This window comes from Phalangium opilio, unplaced genomic scaffold (assembly GCF_054372755.1).
Source record: "Phalangium opilio isolate 3A_F unplaced genomic scaffold, DU_Popi_V2 ptg000024l_1, whole genome shotgun sequence".
Taxonomy (NCBI): domain Eukaryota; kingdom Metazoa; phylum Arthropoda; class Arachnida; order Opiliones; family Phalangiidae; genus Phalangium; species Phalangium opilio.
In genome coordinates this window covers 10,473,477-10,498,941 of record NW_028324155.1, presented here as the reverse complement: position 1 = coordinate 10,498,941, position 25,465 = coordinate 10,473,477, and the positions used below count along the sequence as shown (strand labels likewise).

The following is a 25,465-nucleotide window of genomic DNA, read 5'->3' as shown; positions in this document are numbered from 1 at the left end:
TTGAAAACGCGAAAAATAGTGTAAAAAACAGAAAATTAAGTTTAAATACCGTGAACGGAAGCAGGGCCGGAAATAAGCACAGGTCACTGGACATTGTCCAATAAAATTTAAAAATGTCCCATAATTTTTTTAAAAACTAATAGGGTCACTGGACATTTGACCAAAAAGTTTTTCAGAAAATTTGTCTATTTGATAGCTTGACTCTGAAGATGCAACACTATTTTTCTACACTCCAGTGGACAATGTCCTATAAATTTTCCAGCCAAACAGGGGGTCACTGGACACATGTCCTTTAAGAAATTTTTCTTATTTCTGGCCCTGAACGGAAGACTTTAGAAGGCGATCGGTGCAAAAAACCGGAGACGGAACGGTGAAAGAACCGAAAAGCGAAAGCAAAAACCGGAGCGCGAGCAGGGTTGGAAATAAGGTGAATTTTTTTAGTGGTCCTCGGGACCAGCGACCCCTCATGTTGGAATTATTAAACTGGTCCTTGGGACCAGTGACCCTCGCATTAATTATTATTTTACCGGTCCCACTATAAATTAAATTTCTAAAATGGTGAGAATTAAAAGCACGTAAAGACACAAAAGTAAAGAAGCTGAAAATTCTAATTGATTTTGAATTATTTACTATAGGAAAAGGTAGCGTATCAAAATTAAAAACAGTTAACTTTTATTTCTTATCACAATTTTTCAACTAGTTGCCACTAAATATCAATCAACATGTCTAATGATATTTGAAGTTCTTAATCCTTTTCTGAACTATCCTTATTCCTTATTGCATTTTACATAAATTTGGTGGCAATATCTACTACTATTACCCGGAGCTATAAGGTTTATTGTAAACCCTAGCTCGTCATCCCACACGGAGCAAAAAAAAAAAAAATCTTCTCTCGCTATCAGGAAGCCAGATCAAAATCCTGTAATGTGACCATGCACAGTGTATTGCCTAATACGACTACTGACAACTAGTACTGGCTATGGTCTAGACTGTCGACTACGAGAGACTCATTCTAGAGTATAGACGCTAGTCAAGATTAATAGTCAATAGACTACAAAACTTTTGTAGGGAAGTTGTAGCCAAGGAGTATTAACTACCTAGGAGTAGAATTGATAGAAAATATGTTGAGATAGAAAAATTCTAATAAGGAACCCCGAATTTATAAACTGGTCCCACCGTCTATTTTTTCCAAAAACGATAATTAATAAAGTGGTCCCTGGGACCACTGACCCCAGGTTTTGGAATAAATAAACTGGTCCGAGCAATTAATAAACTGGTTTTGGACTTGTAAACCTGTCTTATTTCCAACCCTGAGCGCGAGCTAAGCGGCTAACTGAGACTCAACGCGTCGTCTGCTATATACAGGGTGTTTCTGATAAGTCTGCCATAAATCAAGGGGCGTGTTCTTTGGGTCAAACTGAGTGGAAAGTGTCAAAGAACATGGGGTGTACAAGAATTTGCAACGAAGATATGGCCCCCAAACATTGGCCCCTAAAACAAGAAAATATTCGAAAATGTAGACTAAAACAAATTCAGCCTTATCAACTTGTTTAGAAATATGAGACAATTTCAATAGTTTCCCTCTAACATCGTTATTGAACTTTCACCTGGCAGAAATGTATTAAATGAGTAGAAGTAGGCTTACTCTAGTAAAGTAAATTCAAAGTATCATGGTACCTTTCGGTTGGTATTACTTTTATTCTTAACAAGTTAACATGGACGTTACAGGTATTGTTCAAAATGTCCACCAACGGCGTTAAGACAAACATGAACCCGTCTTTCGAAAGATTCTTGGACATGTTGGAAGATTCCTGGCATGTTCCTGATTGTTTGACAACCTTCAATAATTCGTCTTCGCAAGTCTTCCTCATCACGGACTTCATTCTTGTACACGATGTCTTTGAGATGACCCCAAAGATAGAAATCGCACGGATTTAAATCCGGAGATCTGGCTGGCCACGCAACTGGTCCTCCACGCCCAATCCACCTCAAATTAAACGTAGCATTAAGATGTTCTCTAACTGCACGGCTGAAATGTGGGGGTGCCCCGTCGTGCATAAACCACATGTCACGAAGTAATGCTAACGGTATGTCCTCGAGTAGTTCAGGTAAAGTGTCTCTTAAGAACGTGAGATATGCTTCACCATTTAGTCTGGGTGGAAGAAAATGCGGACCTAGTAAATGATTACCGACAATGCCGCACCATACGTTTAAAGAAAATTTAAATAAAAAACAATGCTGACAGTCATGAGGCAAACGTAAAAACTAAACGGTGGTTTGCTATAAAGTAACGCGATGTTGTTGATAACTTCACAGTATCACTTCGAACGAACGTGTGGTAGTACAGTATGGCGTATACCAATGCAGAATATGCAGACATGCATCTCATGTATGGACTGGCGCAGGGCAATTCAGTGGAAGCACAGCGGCGATACCAGGAACAATTTCCGCAACGACGCATACCAAATCGTCGTACGTTCGAGGCTGTTGACAGGCGCTTGAGGGACATCGGACAAGTACAACCCAACAACGTTCGAGAGCGAGACATTCCAGAAGACATGGAGGAAATCGAGGTGCGGCATTGTCGGTAATCATTCACTAGGTCCGCATTTTCTTCCACCCAGACTAAATGGTGAAGCATATCTCACGTTCTTAAGAGACACTTTACCTGAACTACTCGAGGACATACCGTTAGCATTACTTCGTGACATGTGGTTTATGCACGACGGGGCACCCCCACATTTCAGCCGTGCAGTTAGAGAACATCTTAATGCTACGTTTAATTTGAGGTGGATTGGGCGTGGAGGACCAGTTGCGTGGCCAGCCAGATCTCCGGATTTAAATCCGTGCGATTTCTATCTTTGGGGTCATCTCAAAGAATCGTGTACAAGAATGAAGTCCGTGATGAGGAAGACTTGCGAAGACGAATTATTGAAGGTTGTCAAACAATCAGGAACATGCCAGGAATCTTCCAACATGTCCAAGAATCTTTCGAAAGACGGGTTCATGTTTGTCTTAACGCCGTTGGTGGACATTTTGAACAATACCTGTAACGTCCATGTTAACTTGTTAAGAATAAAAGTAATACCAACCGAAAGGTACCATGATACTTTGAATTTACTTTACTAGAGTAGGCATACTTCTACTCATTTAATACACTTCTGCCAGGTGAAAGTTCAATAACGATGTTAGAGTGAAACTATTGAAATTGTCTCATATTTCTAAACAAGTTGATAAGGCTGAATTTGTTTTAGTCTACATATTCGAATATTTTCTTGTTTTAGGGGCCAATGTTTGGGGGGCCATATCTTCGTTGCAAATTCTTGTACACCCCATGTTCTTTGACACTTTCCACTCAGTTTGACCCAAAGAACACGCCCCTTGATTTATGGCAGACTTATCAGAAACACCCTGTATATGTATATATATATATCTATATATATATATTAGTTTGGTTTATAATATAACTGGGTTTAGTTTTGAGTTATGAATTCTAATTTTAAAAAAGTGTTGCTCATTAAACGGTTTGACTCACGCTAAAATTGCCTTCAAAAATGTTTCAGTGCCATTTATGTTGTGAACTGTAAGTTTAGATCAGAGGTTTAGTAAATAAAACCGATCAAAATATATTATTTGTTATCTTGGCGTACCAACGTAAAAACAACAAAATGGGGTTTCTATTAAAAATCAAGATGATTCTAAACTTGCAAATGAGTGTATAGAATATGTTTACACTTTTTTAAGCCTTTCTAGGCACCTGGGACCGGTCAGTTCAACGTTTTTGCTAGGGGACGACCACGTTGGCTGTTTTACCTTTACCAGGGTACTTATATTTGTACGCGGCTATCGGCTACGGTTACGAGAAACGCCTAGCCTTCCAATGGCGGGGTCTTCTTCCAAATGTTCACGCAATTGCGATGATCTTATCTACAGCTGCGATTCGAATCCTTTATACACTACCTATTTGAGTATGGCGAAGTAACAGGCGTATGCTTCATTTCAAACGTCAATATTAGTCAAGTCTTTCAAGAATATTTATTGTTCTTTTTTAAAACGATGTAAAGCTCAATTAGGCGAACAACTAACGAAGAAAATATCAAATAATAATTATATATTTATTTTAATATTTAAGATAATCTTGTTTCTCAATTCAAAATTAATACGGAAAGAGTTAAAAAGCAGTGTATGTTTTTGTCTGTGTTTGACGGGCCGTTGTTACACTAGCGCGCTGCGTTAGCAGTTCGCTTTGCTTTGATGTGTAAAGAAATCCTACAGATCCTTAATATTCACTTTTTCCATAATATAAAGTGAATATGTGTAAATATTTTTCGTAACAACGATGCATTTAGTACTTTTCTAGCTTTAAAGCTCTGTTTCATTTTGATATTCCAAGGATATTTTTTAATATTATTATTTGAAATTGCTGTTTATATATTACTTAAGCTATACTACATCTGTATATAGAATAATCCTTGCTATAAAGATTTCAAGAAGGAAGCTTAAGCCTGGCCTTAATCGGGTAAATAATGTATTATCCGCAATAGGCTTAGTGAACCAAAGAGTAAATAATTGAGACCTGAGGTGAACTAAACTGTGGGTTTTTATTTTCGTGTCTGTAATGAAGGGACATTAACGGTTCAGAGTGAGCCGAAAGTTAATTACGCGTTTAAATAATCAGGTTTAGATTTAATGTTAGAAGAATGCATTGTGGCGGTAATTAGATCAGTGAAAGGGCTAATCGTTATCGGGTTATAGCTTAGAAGTTTTCATTCTTATTATGGTGCGTATTGATTTTCAGTGCGTCTAACCACAAGTCAGCTTTGGTGATATTTAACGTTAACACTCATGTTGGCAAACTAAGAAAATCGTTGAGGTGAAACGAGACAGTAGTGTTTATACTGCTAACCAGTTGTGAATGTAGCTATAAGAATATAGGGTTAACAATTGAGGCGTAGACAATTGGGCCTTTTCAAACACATAAAAGTTATATCTCTTCAAAATCTATGCATTTCATTTCCTGTTTTCTTCCCATTTACTGATTTAAATGTGTCCAAGACATATCTTTATTGGATGTAAATGTCGTCTGCTTTACTGTATATTCGCTATGCTTGAAATACTGCTTTAATAATTCGTAAATTTTTACTTCAAAAAAGAGAAATAATTCTATTTCTAGGTTAATAAGTTTGTAGTAGTAGTCCTCCTTTTGACTCGGAGAGGTAATATTTTGGTTTTTCCAACTTATTACACTAGTGCAACGCGTTAGCAATTCGCCTCGTGTAAAGAAATGCTACAAAACCTTAATATTTTCTTTTTTCATAATTTAAAAGTAATAGAATTTATTTTTCGTATTTTCGATGCCTTTGGTAGTTTTGTAGCTAAAAAGATCCGTTTTATTTTTATATTCCAAGAATAAATTTTATATTATAATTTGAAATAGTTGTTTATATATTACTTAAGCTATACCACATCTGTATATTAACGTTAGAAAAATACATGCGGGTTAGACATAAACGTTTTCAATCTGAACGCGTTTGAAACATAAACGTTTTCAATCTGAACGCGTTTGAAACATAAACGTTTTCAATCTAAACGCGTTTCAAACATAAACGTTTTCAATCTTAACGCGTTTGAAACATAAACATTTTCAATTTTAACGCGTTTGAAACATAAACGTTTTCAATCTTAACGCGTTTGAAACATAAACATTTTCAATTTTAACGCGTTTGAAACATAAACGTTTTCAATCTTAACGCGTTTGAAACATAAACGTTTTCAATCTTAACGCGTTTGAAACATAAACGTTTTCGATCTAAACACGTTTCAAGCATAGACGTTTCCAATCAAAACGCGTTTGAAACATAAACGTTTTCAATCTAAAAGCGTTTGAAACAGATACTTTTTCAATCTATGCGCGTTTGAAACGTAAACATTTTCAAACTATGCGCGTTTGAAACGTAAACATTTTCAAACTATGCGCGTTTGAAACGTAAACATTTTCAAACTGTTGGAACTCCTCCAATATTGGAAAAAAAATATAATCTACTAATATGTTATCGTTTTTTACCTATCACATGTTTTTTAAGTTATCTATATATACCAAATCTTAACAATGTAAAAGGGCATTCGGTCTAATGGCGTAATAAACTAAAGTTGTTTTATTGTTATCTCTTGCGTTCTCTCTCGCGTTCTCTCTCCATGAGCCGTTACAACAGTGGTGTCAGAAGTGGGATGTCACTTTACAGTCTTCGGGTATAGTCGCGTTACGGACTTCGGGTAAAGTCGCGATACCGATTCCGGGAACATGCCGAAGCAGGAAAGCGGATCCTCCGAGGCCTCCTCCTCGTTCGCTCTGGGAGACGTGTTGAACGCGTTTATGCAGCAGCAAGTAGCGGCCCAGAAGCAGAACCAAAGGATCATCGACCTTCTACTCCAGAAAACCGGAACCTCCGGTCCGTCAACTTTGACATCAGCACCCACATCCACGATAGCTTGCCTCGACATTCCAATCTTCGAGCCTGATGAACACGATGGCGACAAATTGGAACAATGGCTGAAGAGATTTGACTATCTCGTGGATATTAGTGTCCCAAATCTGACCGACGTTGCCAAAGTCAAGTATCTGGTCTCGAAACTGTCTAACGAAGCCTTCAGCGAGAATTATCGGTCCTGTATGCCCAAAGAGCCAACCGACTACCCGTATGCAACGACAGTAGAGAATCTCAAGAAACTTTTCGGGAAGAAACAGACACTGTTCATAGAAAGATTCAACCTAATGCGAATCCAGCGTCACTTGGATGAAGATTATGGCCCGTATTTTAATCGCGTTAAACTACTTCTAAAGCGTTTCTATTTCTCCGATTTGACCGAAGATCAATTCGGAATTCTGGTTTCCCTCTGTGGACTCTCCCGACCAGAAGACGAATCCATACGAACCAGAATCCTGCAACGACTAAATACCGAGGCCAACATTGAACTCAAGAATGTAATTGACGAAGTCCTGACCATCGTCGCTACGAAGACTGAACAGACGGTTTTCCAAGCAAAGGCCACGCCGATCAACAGCTTCCGTCGTCGGAAGACTTCTGTACGGCATCCTTCCAGATCTCCCGAGAAGCGGAGAGCCAAGTCATCTCAAAGATCTTCGAAACCGCCGCCATACGCCTGTTTTCGATGCGGAGAAATGCACTGGGTCAGGGAATGCACGCACGCTAAGACTGAATGCCATAAATTCTCTCGAACAGGTCACGTCGCTAGTCAATGCGAAAATCAGAAACGAGTATCCGGACACCGGAAACCAGACAGAAACCAGATAAATACAGTCAGCCTGAATTCCATGCGACCTTCGAAACTCATAACTGGGGAATTCTTGGTTAACGACGTTCCCGTAGTTTTCTACTTGGACAGTGGAGCGGAAGGCAACATTATCAATGAGGCGACTTACGAACGAATTGGTAAGCCGAAGTTAACCCCCTGCAGCGAGCAAGGAGTGCTATTCGATGGATCAAGCACTACATTCCTTGGGAAAGCAACGGCAAAATTTAAACTGGGACCAGCAGAAATTCAACACAGCTTCTACTTGGCAAAAGACGGATCCCTAAACCTACTGGGAGTGGAAACCCTGGATTTCTTCGGTCTTCTGGATAGCTTACGACAATGCTCCCGACTCGGTACTCAAGCCATTAATCTCTGTACCGCCTCACCTGGAACGCCTCACAGATTAAGAGAAGCAGACTGCATTGCGACGCTGAAGGATGAGTTCCCGGATGTCTTTGAGGACGGTTTGGGGCTGTGTACTAAAGCGAAAGCCCGCCTTACTCTCAAACCCGGAAGCACTCCAGTATACCGTAGAGCCAGGCCAGTTCCGTTCGCTGCTCGCAAAACTATCGAAATGGAGATCAAACGCCTGGAAGAGTCAAATGTCCTGAAAGCCGTCGAGCACACTGATTGGACAGCACCAATCGTAAGCGTAAGAAAACCTAACGGCACCACCCGTCTTTGCGCAGATTTTTCCACCGGCCTGAATGAGACCATAGAACTCAATCAACACCCATTACCGTTGCCGGAAGACATATTTGCGACGCTCAACGGGGGAAAACTTTTCTCCCAATTGGATCTATCTGAAGCATACTTACAAGTAGAACTAGACGACGATTCTAAACCGCTTTGTACCATTTCCACTCGTCTGGGAAACTTCCAATATCAGAGACTTCCGTTTGGGGTGAAATCCGCTCCGGGAATTTTCCAAACCATAATGGACCAAATGCTTGCTGGACTTGAATTCGCAACAGCTTACCTCGATGATATAATCATTGTCAGCCGTAACTTCGAAGATCACCAGCGACACCTCAAAGAAGTACTCTCCCGTATTAAAGACTATGGATTCCGCCTTCGCCTCGAGAAATGTAAGCTATTCATGACACAAATAAAATATCTGGGATTCATCATTGATAGCGCTGGTCGACGACCCGACCCCGAGAAAATCAAGGCTGTTGTCCACATGCCAGCACCAGTTGACCTGCCAACGTTACGATCATTTTTGGGAATGGTAAACTATTACCAGGTCTTCGTTAATAATATGCGTTTCATGAGACAACCACTGGACGAATTATTGGAATCCAAACGGACTTGGTCTTGGACACCTAAATGTCAGCACGCTTTCGAGGAACTGAAGATGACGCTTCAATCAGATCTCCTTTTAACGCATTATGATCCTACACTGGACATCATTGTCGCTGCTGATGCCTCCGATTATGGACTTGGGGCGGTCTTCCAACATCGCATGCCAGATGGGTCAATTCAAGCTGTAGCTCATGTATCACGGGAATGACCCCTGCGGAAAAGAACTATAGCCAAATCGAGAAGGAAGGGCTCGCGCTTACCTTCGCGGTCAAGAAGTTCCACAAAATGCTCTATGGGCGACGTTTTACTCTGCTCACGGATCATAAACCGCTGCTAGCAATCTTTGGAAGCAAGATAGGCGTACCGGTACATACGGCTAACCGTCTTCAACGCTGGGCACTCATTCTTATCGCCTATGACTTCAAGATAGAATATCGCAAGACTACCTCTTTTGGGCAGGCAGACGCCTTGTCCAGGCTTATCTCGTCACATTCCTCTCCGGACGACGACATCGTACTCGCAAGTCTCCAAGTCACAGACGATGTGGAGGCCATAGTCCGACAGCTTCCAGTCACTTTCCATGACATCCAATCCTCTGCCCAGGCGGATCCGGTCTTACAGAAGGTCGTCGGGTATATTCTTAATGGTTGGTCGACCTTAAAGAATCTCCGAGCGACACCAGAGGCAACTGCCCTCGAACAATTCCACAGAAGGAAGGACCTGCTTACTATCGAGCAGGGTTGCGTGCTTCTACAGGATAGAGTGGTAATACTTTACCCATTACGAGCAACAGTTCTGAAACTACTTCACCGAGGACATCCTGGAACCAGTAGGATGAAATCTTTGGCTCGCGCTCACGCCTACTGGCCTTTTCTGGACGCTCAAATTGAAGACTTCGTGAAGAAATGTTCCAAATGTCGCTCTGCAGCAAAGTTGCCTGTCAAGACTCTGTTGCATTCCTGGCCGAAAGCCGTGAAGGCCTGGCAGAGGATACACATCGACTACGCCGGTCCCCATAACGGCCACCAGTATCTTATAGTCGTCGATGCCTATAGCAAGTATCCCGAGATTTTCGACATGAAAACCACCACGTCATCCGCCACCATATCTGTCCTGAATAATCTTTTCGCACGCTATGGTTATCCGGAAGTACTGGTGAGCGATAACGGAACCCAGTTTACTTCACACGACTTCGCCTCGTTCTGTTCCCGCAAAGGAATCCAGCATATCTTCTCCCCGCCCTACCATCCGCAATCTAATGGGCAGGCGGAACGTTTCGTGGACACCTTCAAGAGGGCACTAGAGAAACTCAAGGGCGAAGGAGATGTCCCTTATATGCTAGACGTCTTCCTGCTGTCCTATCGCTCAACCCCTAACTACAGTATAGACCAGAAAAGCCCTGCAGAACTCTTCTTGGGCCGAACACTTCGTACCGAGCTAGACCTTCTACATCCACCGGTCTCTCCGTCATCAGAACCCAATCCAACCATGGAACGACAATTCAACCGTCATCATGGAGCTCGACGACGCACCTTCAAAGTCGGAGACCTAGTCTATGCTCGGCAACACCAGTCAAAGACGTGGTATCCAGGGAGAATTCAAACGGTCAAAGGCGTAGTTTATGATGTTCTTATGGATGACGCCACTAATAAGAAGTTCCATGCCAATCAACTTTACCACCGTCTGAACAACGATCCAAAAAGCAATCCCTACTCGGTATTCATGGACACATTCGATCTACCCATCCCAGACCGAAGAGTAGATCCCGACCGAGTTCCTGCTGGGACCACAGTGCCCGCTCCCGAACGCCATGTACGGTTCAACTTACCAGACGCAGACTCCGAGGATGAGGAAGTACGGCGGTCAGAAAGAGTAAAGAAGATACCCGAGCGACTCATTATGGATCCCCGCCAGAAGTCCTACGATTTTACTTAAAAGGGGAGGTGTTGGAACTCCTCCAATATTGGAAAAAAAATATAATCTACTAATATGTTATCGTTTTTTACCTATCACATGTTTTTTAAGTTATCTATATATACCAAATCTTAACAATGTAAAAGGGCATTCGGTCTAATGGCGTAATAAACTAAAGTTGTTTTATTGTTATCTCTTGCGTTCTCTCTCGCGTTCTCTCTCCATGAGCCGTTACAACACAAACTATACGCGTTTGAAAAATAAAAATTTCAGAACTAAACGCGTATACGCTGGGCTCGTGCTTAAAAAGGCGTTGCATTTTCCCGTTTAGGAAAACGTTTAGAATCTAAACATCGTTTTTTCTGTGAGGCTGGTTGTTCGTATATGCTATAGAAAAAGTATTACGTAAAAGTTTTTTTAAGAAGAAGGTATATCCCGATTAGGCGTGTTTTGAAACTAGTTTCATATTTTTATTGCGTTTTCGTAGTTATTTAAGACGGGTTAGTCACTTGAATAATCAGGTGTACAAAACCACAAAAATTGATTACATGGTTTCCAGAATTCTTAGAAAATCATCAGTTATCACAATAATTTTTGTGGGTAATCAACGGTAATCAGAAATCTCCGATAATCACAGGAAGTCACATGAAATCTTGATTTACTAGTAATCTATTATGTTTGTATGTTATAGTAATGAACTTGGATCATTAATTAACTAGGAACATATTTTATTAATACTTAAGAAATTGTGAAGGTTTAAATTGTATTGTTGTATAGTTAAAATAGTTATCATTTACATGGCAATAGAACGATCTATCCTCGGCGGGAGTCACTTCCCAAGTGCCCTAAATTTCCCTAGCCTTTTACACTTCTCCCCTGTCCCTAAATCCTCATGCACTAGCGCCATCTATTATACATATACTTCAATACCTTTCCCCCCTTTTTTTGTTTTGTTTTGTACATAGTAAAGAAGTAATTAGTTGTCTAAAATGTAATCTTGAAAACGGACTGGTTTGCGTGTGGTGTGTTAAAAAGTAAATCAGTCGTGAACTGAATTTCTGTATTTTTATATTACTTTTATTTTGTATTCTGAATTTTTCTGTATTTACTTATTGAGATTGTGAACTTTTGGAAGCACGTCTTTGGTGGTACAAAATTTTCCATGATTCAAGCGAATCTCGAGCGACGAGAAAAGAGGACCACCAAAGACGGGGACTTTCCATTCCTAGCGCGGTAGCCTCTCTCTCTCTCGACCAACATGACTAAGAGGGTTTTCACTGACAAATAAAAGGTGAAGGGCTTAAAGAAAACCAAGAGAGAGAGAGGGGGCATTGGCGACAATTTTACTTCAGTACTTCACTTCGAACTAAGAACTCGTACGCGTATACACGAGAAGTTTTTTCTGCTACTCTAGCAGTGCGCGTATGGAGTAATTTTACTAAACGATTATCATTAAAGAACTGTTTTTTGTTACTTTGGTGCAGTTTTTGGACTAATTCAACTCGGCCCTTAAACCGAATAAAACTTAATAAATGTTGTTTTTTCAGTCGGCAACATTTATAGCGAAAAATTAGCTCTCCCCTATAGCTCACGGTAAACCTTCCCCACATTATGGTGCCGAAACCCGGGAAGTAAGGCGAGTGTGAACTTTAAAACTACCATTAACTTTAAGTGATAGTATCGTAAGGACTAAAGCGAAGTCAAAATGGCGGAATCGGCGACCGAACTTAAAAGACTAATGAGAACGCGAAAGGTCTTACGCGTATCAGTGCAATCAGTGATTAACATTGTCGAGGCGGAAATGAAAAATGAACACCCAAAGGTCGAAGCTTTCGAGCAAGCGATTGCTTTGTTGGACTCAAAAGAGCCAGAATTAAAGGCTCTCGACGAACAAATACAGACTATAATGGAGGATACAGAGACGGAGGAACGATTGGAGCAGGAGCTACAGGAAGCGATCGTGATGGCGGAAAGGTTGGTCATATCCCGTAACCGGGCCAAGAGATTCATAGGCAAAGAAAATCAACCACATCCTGGAACTACACATCCCTACCAGTCACCTTTAAGACCTCCAAGTGCCCAAAGCGAAGAAAGAAGCTTATCAGTGCGCCTTCCCAAGTTGGAAATTCCAAAATTCAACGGGGACTTCTCCAAATGGCAATGCTTCTGGGGACAATATGAAGCTTCCATCCACAACAACGAACGCCTAGGAATCTCAGATAAGTTTACATATCTTAGGGGTTTAGTGGAGGGTGAAGCCGCGGTTTCTATAAAAGGGTACACATTAACTGAAGCGAACTATTACGCGGCTATTAAACTTTTGAAAAATCGGTACGGCAAAAAATCCGTAATCATAAGTGAACACAAAAGCAATCTATTAAATATGCCGGCAGTTTCTAGTGCGAACGATATAAATGGACTTAAAAAACTGTACGACACATGCGAAGTTCAAGTGAGAAGCCTAGAGGGGTTAAACGTTCCCCAAGAACATTACGGTTCATTTTTAGTCCATATTCTGGGTGGTTTACTACCTCCAGAAATGGTGTTAGAATTTAGCAGAAATAGAGAGGACGAAGAGAGTGAATGGGAAGTGGAGGAGCTATTGCAATTCATAAAGAGAGAAATTGTATGTTTGGAGCGGGTTAATGCGGTTAAGAGAATAGACAAATCCAAAGAGCATAAAAAACCAGTAGAAAAACCGAGCTTTCAATCTAGACATACAAACTTTGCAGTGAAGCAAAGTATTCCCACCGTCGCTGCCTTACATATTGGCCTTAATGAGCAAAACAATACTACATACCAGGGAAATAATTTATGCCCAATTTGCGATAGCTCTGACCACAACCCAATAAATTGTACCTTGTCTATAGTTGAACGTAGAAAGAGAGTTTCGGACAAAAGACTTTGTTTTATTTGTATGCGTGGGCGGCACAAGGCATCAAGGTGCCATTATAGATATCGAAATTGTGGTTCGTGCGGGAGAAAGCATAATCAAGCCCTATGTGAAGGTGATACAAACACCGCCCCCCACCAAAACGTCCAGCCGCGTCAGTCCACTACCGGGCATCCGCAAAATAACGGTGCTACATCGGATTCGGGAGCGCGACAAATTTCAGCCGCGGCAGTCGTAGCGACATCTATAGCTAAAACTCATCCTAAGGAAGAAATCCTTCTTCAAACAGCGCGAGCCAAAGCGATTGGTCCAACAGGAGACTTCCAAAAGACTAGAATATTTTTTGACGGAGGCAGTCAAGCCAGTTTCGTTACGCAATCTCTCTCCCAAAAACTCAATCTGAAGGTCATAGGAGAGCAGCCCATCAATGTACACAAGTTTGAAGGGGAAGCCCCTGTTAGAACGACCCGAAAAATAGTTGAACTTAAGGTTCAACACGAAAGCGATCCATCCAGAGCTACCGTAATTCGAGCGTTTGAGGCGAAATCCATTTGTGGAGCCGTATTCTCAGTACCTAGTGAAGACTTAATTGGCGAAATGGAGACACGCGGATTAGAAGTAGCTGACTATCCTAACGGAGATGGATATCAAGAGGGAAATCCTATAGAAATTCTAATCGGGTCCGACCATTTTTGGGAAATTGCAAGCGGAAAGACGGAGAGACTAGGAAAAGCCCTAGTAGCCCTGGATACGAAATTCGGATGGGTGGTGCAAGGGCCCACCGGAGTCACTACGATGTCTGAGGAAATAGCCTCGACCATAGGCGTAAACCAAGTTACCATAACAAGGGACATACTAGAGCATATCCCTTCCGAATCTGAAGAATCCCTATCAAACCAGATTCGATCCTTGTGGGAGTTAGATGCCATGGGAATTATTGAGACTGGAGAAGCCAATAATTTAGAGAACCACGAAACCTTGAAACAGTTTGAGCAGACGATATCTTTTGATCAAGGGCGATACCAGGTGGTCTTCCCTTGGAAGAGCAACAAAGACCAGTTGGGCGACAACTATGTAATAGCGCGAAAAAGAACCGAAAATCTATTACGAAGGCTAAGAGCAAACCCAAAGCTATTCAAAAACTACAATGACGTCATAGTCGAACAAATAAAAACGGGAATCGTTGAAGAGGTACCACCCGAAGAAGCCATCGTTTCAGACCCAAATCGAGCGGTCTATTATATCCCTCACCAAGCAGTCATCAGGGAAGATAAAGACACCACAAAGACTCGCGTCGTCTTGGACGCGTCTTCTCACGCGAGCGGCGTACCATCACTAAACGATTGTATGGAATCGGGACCGAGCTTGATACCAGACCTCTTTGATATACTAATTAGATTTCGCGAACATCGAGTAGCTTTAAACGGAGACATTGAGAAGGCATTCCATCAAATTTGTATCAAACCGGAAGACCGCGATGCCTTACGTTTCTTATGGGTCAAGAACCTAGAATCTGAAAGCGATAAAGAGCTGACGACGTACCGCTTAACTAGGGTACCCTTTGGTGTTACCGCTAGTCCCTTTTTACTGTCAGCTACCATCAAGCACCACGTGAAACAATACCAAGATTCTAATCCAGCAGCGAGCAAGACCCTCGCGAGAGACTTTTACGTAGACGATTTGTTTACCGGCGGAAAAAACTACCAAGAAGCCTACGCTCTAGCCATCGACTCGGCAAAAATTATGAATGGCGCAGGAATGAACCTTCGCAAATGGAGGAGCAACTCTAAAGAACTTAAAGCGCTTTTAGGAATTCAGCAAGAACCGGAAACGAAAAATGACTCGCTGACTAAAACTCAATCTGTTAAGGTTTTAGGGCTTTCCTGGAACGAAGAAAATGATACTCTTATTTTTGACGTTAGCGCCCTTCTACAATTCCTAACAACCAATGACAGCACTAAGCGATTCGTCCTAAAAGCAGTAGCCAGAATTTTCGACCCCCTCGGGTTTTTAACGCCGTTCACTATAAGGGCAAAAATTCTTATGCAGGCACTATGGCAAAAAGGCCTACAATGGGATGAGAAATTACCAGAAGAAATAGCGGAGAAATTTCAAACGTGGTGTGAAGAGTTGCCTAACATTCGCTACGTACAAGTACCAAGGTTTTACCTCCCAAAGGCTCCAGAGAAAATGTCAAACCCAACCGAACTCCACTGTTTCGTAGACGCCAGCGAAAAGGCTTACGCTGCGGTTGTCTATTTGCGCTACAAAGACCTCAGCGGAAATTATTGCGCCACTCTCGTTGCATCAAAGGCAAGGGTAGCGCCCTTAAAGAAACTTACGCTTCCTCGTCTAGAGCTTATGGGTGCAGTCATAGGTGCAAAACTTACCAATCGTCTACAAGGGCAATTAGAGACGAAACCATCGAAGGTCACAATTTGGACAGATTCCATGATTACCTTACACTGGGTGCGTGGATCGCCTAGTCAGTGGAAACCGTTTGTAGAAAATCGGGTGCGAGAAATTCAGGCTATAAGCGACCCCCTTAATTGGAAACACTGCCCTGGCAAAACTAATCCTGCTGACTTACCTACTCGTGGCCAAAAATTAGCTGACTTAGCAACAAATCCCCTTTGGTTAAATGGACCTGAATTTCTGAGAGAGCCAGAATGTCTAATTAGCAACCACGAAATCCAAGACTTAAATGAAGAAGCAGTTAGTGAGGAGCTACGATCCAAAGGCCTAGCGGTCGTTCAAATCATAAGTTCAAGCGAGTTGCCAAGAAAACCTATTTTCAGTATAGAAAACCAAAGTAAACTAATTCGAGTTTACCGAGTAACGGCGTGGATTAAGCGATTTATAGAAAACGCCAAGGCGAAGACTAAGGTCAGTGGACCGCTTACATCAGAAGAGATAACAAACGCAGAAAAGTATTGGGTTTCTCAGGCGCAAGAAGAAAGCTACCCCTCGGAATTGAAGTCGCTTAAAGAGGGCACTCCAATCGACAAAAACTCGTCCTTAGCGACGCTCAACCCTTTTTTGGATAAGGATCGACTAATTTCAGTGGGCAGCCGACTAAGCAGTGAAAATTTTACTTATAGAGAACTACATCCTTGGGTACTTTCTGCAAAACACCACTTAGCCAAATTAATAGCGTTACACCACCATCAACGACTAAACCACGTCGGTGTAAGCGATACACTGGGAGAAATAAGGGAACAATTTTGGATCCCAAGAGCTAGAGAAATGGTAAAAAAGGAACTTAACACAAGTACGCGATGCAAGATCTTTCGAGCGAAACCAAGCGCAGCAGTCATGGGTCCTCTTCCCCCAACAAGGACAACACCAGCTCCAACATTTGAAGTCTGTGGCGTGGACTTCTGCGGCCCATTATATGACAGAGAAGAAAACAAATGTTACGTGGCTCTATTTACATGTGCCGTCACGCGCGCGGTCCACCTTGAGGTGGTATCGGACTTGACAGCGGAATGTTTTCTTCTTGCCTTTCGTCGCTTCGTGGCGCGACGTGGTATGGTCAAAACCATGTACAGTGACAATGCGAAGACTTTTAAGCGTGCCGACGCGGATCTTGCCATACTATGGAAAAATTTAAAACATCCGGAAGTCGCGGACTATTTTAGCACTCGTCGGGTCACGTGGAAATACATTGCTGACCGAGCCGCCTGGTGGGGCGGCTTCTGGGAGCGCCTGGTTGGCAGCGTTAAGGTTGGCCTCAGAAAAGTAATTGGGTTAGCTCGACTAACCTTGGAAGAAATAGGAACCGTCCTATCGGAAATAGAAGCCACAATCAATTCGCGCCCAATTACTTACATGTATGAGGAGACTTCTGAGCCAATCCCCCTCACTCCAGCTCACTTTTTAGTCGGTCGTCGTTTGACCGTTCTACCTTCTAGAGTTTTCCCACGAAACGAACCACCAAGGGTATCTAGATTAGATTTAACTAAAAGATGGCAATATCGCCAAACCTTAATGGAGAGATTTTGGATTCGATGGAAACGGGATTATTTATTGGAATTACGATCTGCCCATCATCGAACCAAATGTCAGCCCACTAAAGAACTAGAAGTGGGAGACATAGTAATGATAGAGGAAGCCAAAATGCCTAGGCTTATGTGGAAAATAGGTAGAGTTAGCGAAGCAGTCAAAGGCAGGGACGGAATAGTTAGGTCATGTGTACTAAAATTGCCTAATGGGAACACAATACGCCGCCCCGTACAACTACTATATCACCTAGAGTGTTAATAAAATTAATTTGCATTTAAATCTTGACCTTCCGTCAAGGTGCGGGAGTGTGTTAAAAAGTAAATCAGTCGTGAACTGAATTTCTGTATTTTTATATTACTTTTATTTTGTATTCTGAATTTTTCTGTATTTACTTATTGAGATTGTGAACTTTTGGAAGCACGTCTTTGGTGATACAAAATTTTCCATGATTCAAGCGAATCTCGAGCGACGAGAAAAGAGGACCACCAAAGACGGGGACTTTCCATTCCTAGCGCGGTAGCCTCTCTCTCTCTCTCTCGACCAACATGACTAAGAGGGTTTTCACTGACAAATAAAAGGTGAAGGGCTTAAAGAAAACCAAGAGAGAGAGGGGGGGCATTGGCGACAATTTTACTTCAGTACTTCACTTCGAACTAAGAACTCGTACGCGTATACACGAGAAGTTTTTTCTGCTACTCTAGCAGTGCGCGTATGGAGTAATTTTACTAAACGATTATCATTAAAGAACTGTTTTTTGTTACTTTGGTGCAGTTTTTGGACTAATTCAACTCGGCCCTTAAACCGAATAAAACTTAATAAATGTTGTTTTTTCAGTCGGCAACATTTATAGCGAAAAATTAGCTCTCCCCTATAGCTCACGGTAAACCTTCCCCACATGGTGCGACTAGGTCGAGAATGATTGTAAACTTCTTGTTGTACGTTTTCGGTTGTATCTGCGACATCAAGTGTGTGGTTGATGGAACGGATGGGAGGTACGGTTGTTGCTTCTTCTGGGATAGGTGATTGCCTATGGTTGACATTTGTGGTTTCTACAATTCTTTCCTCCTGAGCTGCTGGCTCGATAGCGTTCCTGATCCTATGACTTTGATTAGGCATGCTGATATTGGTAACCCTGGCAGGAATGGGCATAACTGTTATGATACGGTCAGGAATGATAGTTTGTTTTGGTGGTAGTTGAGTGTTTGTTTTAGTTGTGATGGATGTGTTTACAGTGGTCCTTAGTTGATTGACATGTCTCTTTACGATGCCGTGGGCTGTCATTATTTCATACATCTTGTTACCCACATGGGCTGAGATCTTGCCCAAAATCCACTTGGGACCAATTCCATAGTTGCGGACGGATACTGGGTCATCTAGCTTATATGGCTTGTTATTTGCGGATTCTTCATTGGTTTTAAACATTCTTGGGTTTCATGTATCCAATTTCGTTAAGATTGTCCTCCCGCTGGAGACCGTCCCGATTTATTAGGTGTTCGGCGGTAATTGAATAAAATCTTATTCAATCGTTCTCCAAGGGTGCCTTTCTTGATAGTCACTAATCCCTCATTGATGGCTAAAATTTCTTCGGTGACATCACCCGTAACTTTCTTCAGAGTCGATTTGATTGTTCTGACAGACCGTTCAGCTTGACCATTTGAAGCAGGATGATATGGTGCAGTTGTGATATGATTAATGCCGTTTTCCGTTGCAAATCTTTTGAATTCCTTGCTGGAGAAACAAGTCCCATTATCAGTTACTAATGTTGGCATTATACCATATCTCGCGATGTGTGCTCGCAGACTTTGTATGACCGCAGCAGTGGAGGTTGTACTAGTTATATCTATTTCCATCCATTTCGACTGTGAATCTACTGTTATTAGAAGATACTTCTTTTCAATTGGTCCAGCAAAATCACAATGCACTCTTTCCCATGGACCATCTGTAATCGGCCATGGTGTGAATGTCGCATTCGGCATCGATGCATTTATTCTACATCTCTCACATGATTTAGCGGTTGCTTCCAAATCCTTGTCGATATTAGGCCACCATATTTTCGAGCGTGCTAACGATTTCATGGCTACTATACCCTGATGGGTGCTGTGTAGCTCTTGTAGAAATTCTTGTCTATGTGCAGTCGGTATGACGATGCGATTTCCCATCAAAAGTACCTTTTTTATGTTTGATAACTCTTGTCGTCTCCTGTGATACACCGCCAGTTCTCCTGACAGTTTAGTTGTTGGAGGCCAACCGTTTTGCATGTAGCCTCGTACTTCTTTAAGTGTGGTATCGGATGACGTAGAATTCGCCAATGTTTGTATCGAGAGTGGTGCGTTATCAACTGATTTTACCAGGAACACGTATTCCGCTGGTAGAGGAGTTAGTGCGTTGGTTTTGACTGGTAACGGAAGCCTGCTTAACGCGTCTGCGTTTGCATTGTGGATCCCTTTCCGGTAACGAATTTCGTAGTTGTACGCAGCAAGGTGGATAGCCCAGCGCTGTAAACGAGCGGCTGCCATGGCAGGAATAGGTTTATCCGGTGCCAAGAGATAAATCAGAGGCTGGTGGTCCGTATACAGGTAGAATTTGCGTCCGTATATGTAATCCTTGAATTTGGTAACACCAAAGATTATTGCCAACGCTTCTTTTTCCAGATGGGAATAGTTCCGTTCAGCTTTGGTTAAACTTCTGGTTCTCCATATGGGATATAACGGCACCCACACCCCATGGTGAGGCGTCAAATATACATCTTTACCAAGATCGTAATGGGCGAGAAAGTTTGAATCTCGGAGAGCTTGTTTAGCGTCTGTGAAAGCTTTGCGATGCTTTTCTGTCCATGACCAAATGGTCTTCTTCTCAAAAAGCTCATATAACGGTGCCAGCTTAGTTGAGGTGTTTAGAATGAATTTCGCATAATACATGAGCAATCCTACAAATGAGCGCAATTGCTCAAGGTTTTCCGGTTCCGGCGCATTCATGATGGCCGTCATTTTGGACGCTTGTGGATGAATACCATTCTTGTCCAAGACGTGTCCAAGGAATTCAACTGATGTCTGTAGGAAACAGCATTTTTCTTTCCGTAGTTTCAACCCATTTACAAGTAATATTTGTAAAACTTCATCTATAAGATGTAAGAGTTCTTCTTGTGTGCGTCCTCCCAGTAAGATATCATCTTGAAAAGGTGATATTCCATGTTTTCTGCGAAATAACGTCTCGATGTGTCGTTGAAATAACGCTGAAGCAGATGCGATGCCAAACGGTAACCTCTTGTATCGAAACAAGCCTAATGTTGTGTTGATTACCGTGACATCTCTAGAGTTTTCATGGAGGACTAGCTGATTGTACGCGTCCTTTAAATCCAATCTGGCAAAGAATTTACATCCCGCTATGGCGAAAATATCTTCTGTTTTTGGAAGTGGATATATCTCTATATCCAAAGCGGGATTGACTGTCATTTTGAAATCCCCGCAGACTCGTACTTTCTTTTTACTGTGCTGACCTGGGTCCAGCGTTTTCGTAGGAGGTTTTAGTACCGGGACAATTGGTGAAGCATATTGCGAATGTGGTACACTTTCGATGATCCCGAGAGATTCTAGTCTTCTTAATTCGTCTTCCACAGCCTCTTTCATCGCGTAAGGTACTGAGCGAGCTTTACAGAATTTGGGTATGTGATCTGCCTTCAAATTCAGCTTGACCTTCACGTCTTTTAATTCTCCTAGTCCAGGCGTAAAGAGTTCCTTATGTTTGTCGAGAATGACGTCTAAGGTGAGTTTTGGAGGAATGTTAACGGCGTTAATTCGTGTTGACGATTGACTCAATACTGAGGGTATGACGTCTAGATTAGAATATAGCCAAGTGCGGCCACAGAGATTTTCCTGTTTGCTTCCCTGAATGATTATCAAGGGTAAGATTGCAGTCTTGCCGTCGTATTGGACATTTATCCTGGCTTTACCAATTATGTCCAAACTTTATCCCGTGACTGAGCGCAGTATCTTCGAGAAGGGTTCCAACGATGCGGTCTGTGGAATTTTCTTAAAGACTTCTTCCGACATAAGGGTATGACCCGAACCTAAGTCTACCTCAAATATGAATGGTTGTCCGTTTAGTCGACACGTTATCATTTCCTGTGGAGGTGCTTCATCTTCTCTTTGTTTACAATGTATGTCAAGAGGCTGGGTTCGTTCGACCCTCACCTGCCCCACAGGATACTCATGTATCGGAATAGAGAAGTCCTCCTCGGAAGAGCTGTCTTGCACGTCAATGTGGTTAGCGCGGTTATTGTTATGGTTGTGATTACGCGACTTTCGAGAGTAACGTTTCTTATTTTGTTTGGATGTAGTGGTAATTCGGCATGCTACAGGGAGATGACCCTTTTTCTTACATGTGTTGCACGTAGCGGTAATAAAGGGACATTTTGAGTTTATATGATCTGTTCGCTTACATCTCGAGCATTCTGTTTGGAAGTTACTTCCTTGTGAAACTGTTTCCCGTGGAGCTGTGTACGTCTGGCGCTGTTTGCTTATGTTTTGGGCCTTTATTATTATTATCAGAAGTCAATGACTTCTTATGGAAGTATTGGACACTAACCATATCCGCAACCATCTCTGTTAGCCAACTTGTTTTTAGGTCCGATCACCACGCCACCCACGGCGCTTCTCTCATTTTGAGCTGGCAGGCTGATTTGCGCGCCAACAGCGGGAAAGTAACGAAACTTTAAGGTGTGTCCTGTGGTTTGAGGTAGCGAATCAGAAACGGTGACAAGAACAGCTGTTATAGTCTGCTAGAAATTCCGATCAAACTTGTGTTGGGTCCTAGGCCCACGGATTGCAATGGATTTTCAGAGAGTTTTAGACAGTATTAATTGTGATAGTAATAAAGAATTACATATTACGTCAAACAAAAAGAGATTTAATTATCACAAGCATATTATGCAATCAGAAAAGTTTAGATTTTATTTGGAAAAGCTTCACACTTTTGCAATGGACGAGTGTGAAGTATTCAGTTATCTCCAAAAGGGCAATGGTATTAGAACGGAGTTCATTTTCGATTTCAGTGAAGAGGATGATCCTGAAGCCAAAGATGTTATGGAGCTTTTTAATTGTTATATGTGCAGCCTTTATAGGTAAGTGCGTTTCGGTTTATCACTTTATTTGGTATGGTTTTAGGCATTTGGTCTAATATGATGACTGAAAACATTAGATATGTTCACTGCACTCCTGAGACTGATGTTAACAACTGTGATACGAGCGATGATGATTTAAATTCAACTGTGATAGCCAATGATGATGATTTAAATTCATCTGTGATAGTGAATGAATCTGAATTAAATGTGCAATCTCAAAAGCCTAGAGAAATTGTAGTCAGCCCATCGAACTTCAAGGAAGAAACATTGAGTGGAATTCTGAGACTTGGCGGGGGAACAATTGGGGAGATGTGGAAAGTTTCTAAACGTTTAAAAGAATCTAAACGTTTGACTCTAAGGACTAGGATACTATACAGGAAAGTGTACAGGTTGTGCTTTAAAGTTTCACTAAGTGATGAAGAAAAAGAAGCCCAATTACCAACGGAATTGAAACAGCAGGATCGGGGTGGAATGTTTTTCCCGAAACTCTCATTAAGGCCCTTTGTTCAAGAAGTGAATAATACAGTCAGACTCTCTGCAAATTCAGATGCCTTACGAAAACATGGGCAAAATATGATAAAAGTAAGAAAATACCGGGTATTCAAAAAATGGTGGCAGGATAGGAGAACAGTGGGTTCTACGAGTGATTTTGAGTCGAAAATGTACTATGACATTTTGTCCTAAGGGCCACATCCTAAACAAGTTATGATTGGAATGTTTTACGGATGACCCCATAAATTTAAGAAAGGAACTGAATGACGATGCTAATTTAATTAAGGGGAAATCCATAAAACACTCGAATCATAACTTGACAACGTTGGTCCTTAGGCCAAAATGTCTTGGAACATTTTCGACTCAAAACCGTCCACTGTACTTCGGTTCTACCATACTTTTTGAAACCTCCTGTATTTTATAAGGTGCTAAGATGTAATAATTAACTAATGTTGCACTAATATTAAGGTTTGTGTCGGCAACGTCAAGGCGAATAGTCTTATCAAGAAACTCTTCATGGAAGGTGTGGATGCTATCCAAGATCTCCAAAATCAATTTGACACTGAAGCAATTACATTCTTCTATAAAATCTGGTTACGGAAACTCACGCATGCAAGACTTCAAGAGTTTATTAGTATAAAGAGCGCAAATTTATCTAAAGGAGGTCATAATCTAAGGGATAATTTATACGCTCAAATTAAAAAACTGTATAATAAAACCAAAACCCAGGAGGTGACTACTAGGGATGGCGGTTTTCGGAAAATTCCGAAACCGGTATTTGACGATGTCAAATCCGGAATTTACCGGAATTCCGGAATTTTTTGACACTCCGAAAAATCCCGGAATCAATCCGGTTTTAATTCCGGAACCAAACCGCATTGATCCCGGAATCAATACGGTTTCAATTCCGGAATCAATACGGTTTCAATTCCGGAATCAATACGGTTTCAATTCCGGAATCAAACCGGTTTCAATTCTGGAATCAAACCGGCTTCAATTCCGGAATCAAACCGGCTTCAATTCCGGAATCAAACCGGCTTCAATTCCGGAATCAAACCGGCTTCAATTTCGGAATCAAAACCAAAATTACACCGACACCAAATCCGGAATTTAACCGATATCAAAACCGGAGCTATTAACATTAACTATATAGCTATAACTTACATTAGCTATATAACTAATCAAGGCAAGGAAAATAAATTTTGTTAAATTATGGACAGACAAATAGGCTAAACACCATCAGCTTTTATTGTATATTGTTGAGTTTGTTTCCCACGGTGGAATTTAGAATTTTGTTTTTATTATTTTATCACGAAAGAGAGCCAATCCGCCCCTCTTATACACCGACTTCCTAACAAAATTAAAGTTGAATGTGACGCCACGAATAGCATTACGCCAACCTCCCCCTTGTCACGGACTGTCACATATTCCGAACCCCCCCCCCCCTTGTCACGGACTGTCACAAATTCAGAAACTCCCCCCCCCCTTTAAGAGTGTGACGCCGTTTATGGAAGGTTTCCATTTGTATTATTTGAAGAGATGAAGATTGAAGACAATAGTGGTGTGTCTTACTCTTGATTCTTGAGTAATGTTGGCTGAAAACATTCCGTATGATCCGGAATTCCGTACAAACCGGTATTCCGTATGATCCGGAATTCCGTTCAAACCGGTATTCCGTATGATCCGGAATTCCGTTCAAACCGGTATTCCGTATGATCCGGAATTCCGTTCAAACCGGTATTCCGTATGATCCGGAATTCCGTACAAACCGGTATCCCGTATGATCCGGAATTCCGTACAAACCGGTATCCCGTATGATCCGGAATTCCGTACAAACCGGTATTCCGTATGATACGGAATTCCGGTTTTCAACTTGGAAAATTCCGTACCGGAATTTTTCGGAAAATTCCGGATATGTTCCGGAATTCCGGAAATTTTGCCATCCCTAGTGACTACTGAAAGTGGAGAAAAAGCACAAATGGCGAAAGATGAGAATAAGAAAGCTAAGCCAGGAAAAAAGCAGAGTAAACCCAGAACAGCCAGCAAGACTAAGCAGCTCCGAAAAACACAAAACAACAATTCAACCACAATAAACCCCAAGAAATCGGCTAAGACTAAACAAAATCAAAACACAAGCGTAGAACTACTCGAGTCAAATCCAAAAAACCATTCTAACAAGTGTAAAACTAATCAACTCAAGACAAAATCAATAAACAATTCTAACCAGTGTATGACTAACCAATCAAGTACAAAACCGAAACAAAATAACGCTAAACAGAAACCCAAGACACAACCAAAACAAAATAACGCTAAACAGAAACCCAAGACACAACCAAAACAAAATAACGCTAAACAGAAACCCAAGACACAACCAAAACAAAGTAAACAGCAACCAAAGACACAAAGAGATCTACCTGTAGAGA

General features: G+C 41.6%; 2 protein-coding genes across 2 annotated transcripts; both read left to right on the top strand.

The window, feature by feature from the left end:
• Nucleotides 1-12,238: 12,238 nt before the first annotated feature.
• LOC149692851 (uncharacterized) lies at nt 12,239-17,689 on the top strand. The gene has a single exon (XM_089868790.1). It carries the CDS (start codon nt 12,239-12,241, stop codon nt 17,687-17,689), a length of 5,451 nt encoding a protein of 1,816 aa, XP_089724916.1.
• Nucleotides 17,690-21,578: 3,889 nt separating this feature from the next.
• Nucleotides 21,579-24,671, top strand: LOC149692850 (uncharacterized). The gene is made up of 3 exons (XM_089868771.1): nt 21,579-22,550; nt 22,628-23,132; nt 23,511-24,671. The coding sequence occupies exons 1-3, from the start codon at nt 22,258-22,260 to the stop codon at nt 23,865-23,867; spliced, it is 1,155 nt and encodes a 384-aa protein (XP_089724897.1). The 5' UTR covers nt 21,579-22,257; the 3' UTR covers nt 23,868-24,671.
• Nucleotides 24,672-25,465: the final 794 nt, after the last annotated feature.

Excerpts from the sequence above, each read along its gene's own strand:
- LOC149692851 (XM_089868790.1), top strand. The coding sequence starts at position 12,239 with ATGGCGGAATCGGCGACCGAACTTAAAAGACTAATGAGAACGCGAAAG.
- LOC149692850 (XM_089868771.1), top strand. The coding sequence starts at position 22,258 with ATGGATTTTCAGAGAGTTTTAGACAGTATTAATTGTGATAGTAATAAA. Across the intron at positions 22,551-22,627 it reads TATATGTGCAGCCTTTATAG|ATATGTTCACTGCACTCCTG; the intron begins GTAAGTGCGTTT and ends TGAAAACATTAG. Across the intron at positions 23,133-23,510 it reads ATGGGCAAAATATGATAAAA|GTTTGTGTCGGCAACGTCAA; the intron begins GTAAGAAAATAC and ends ACTAATATTAAG.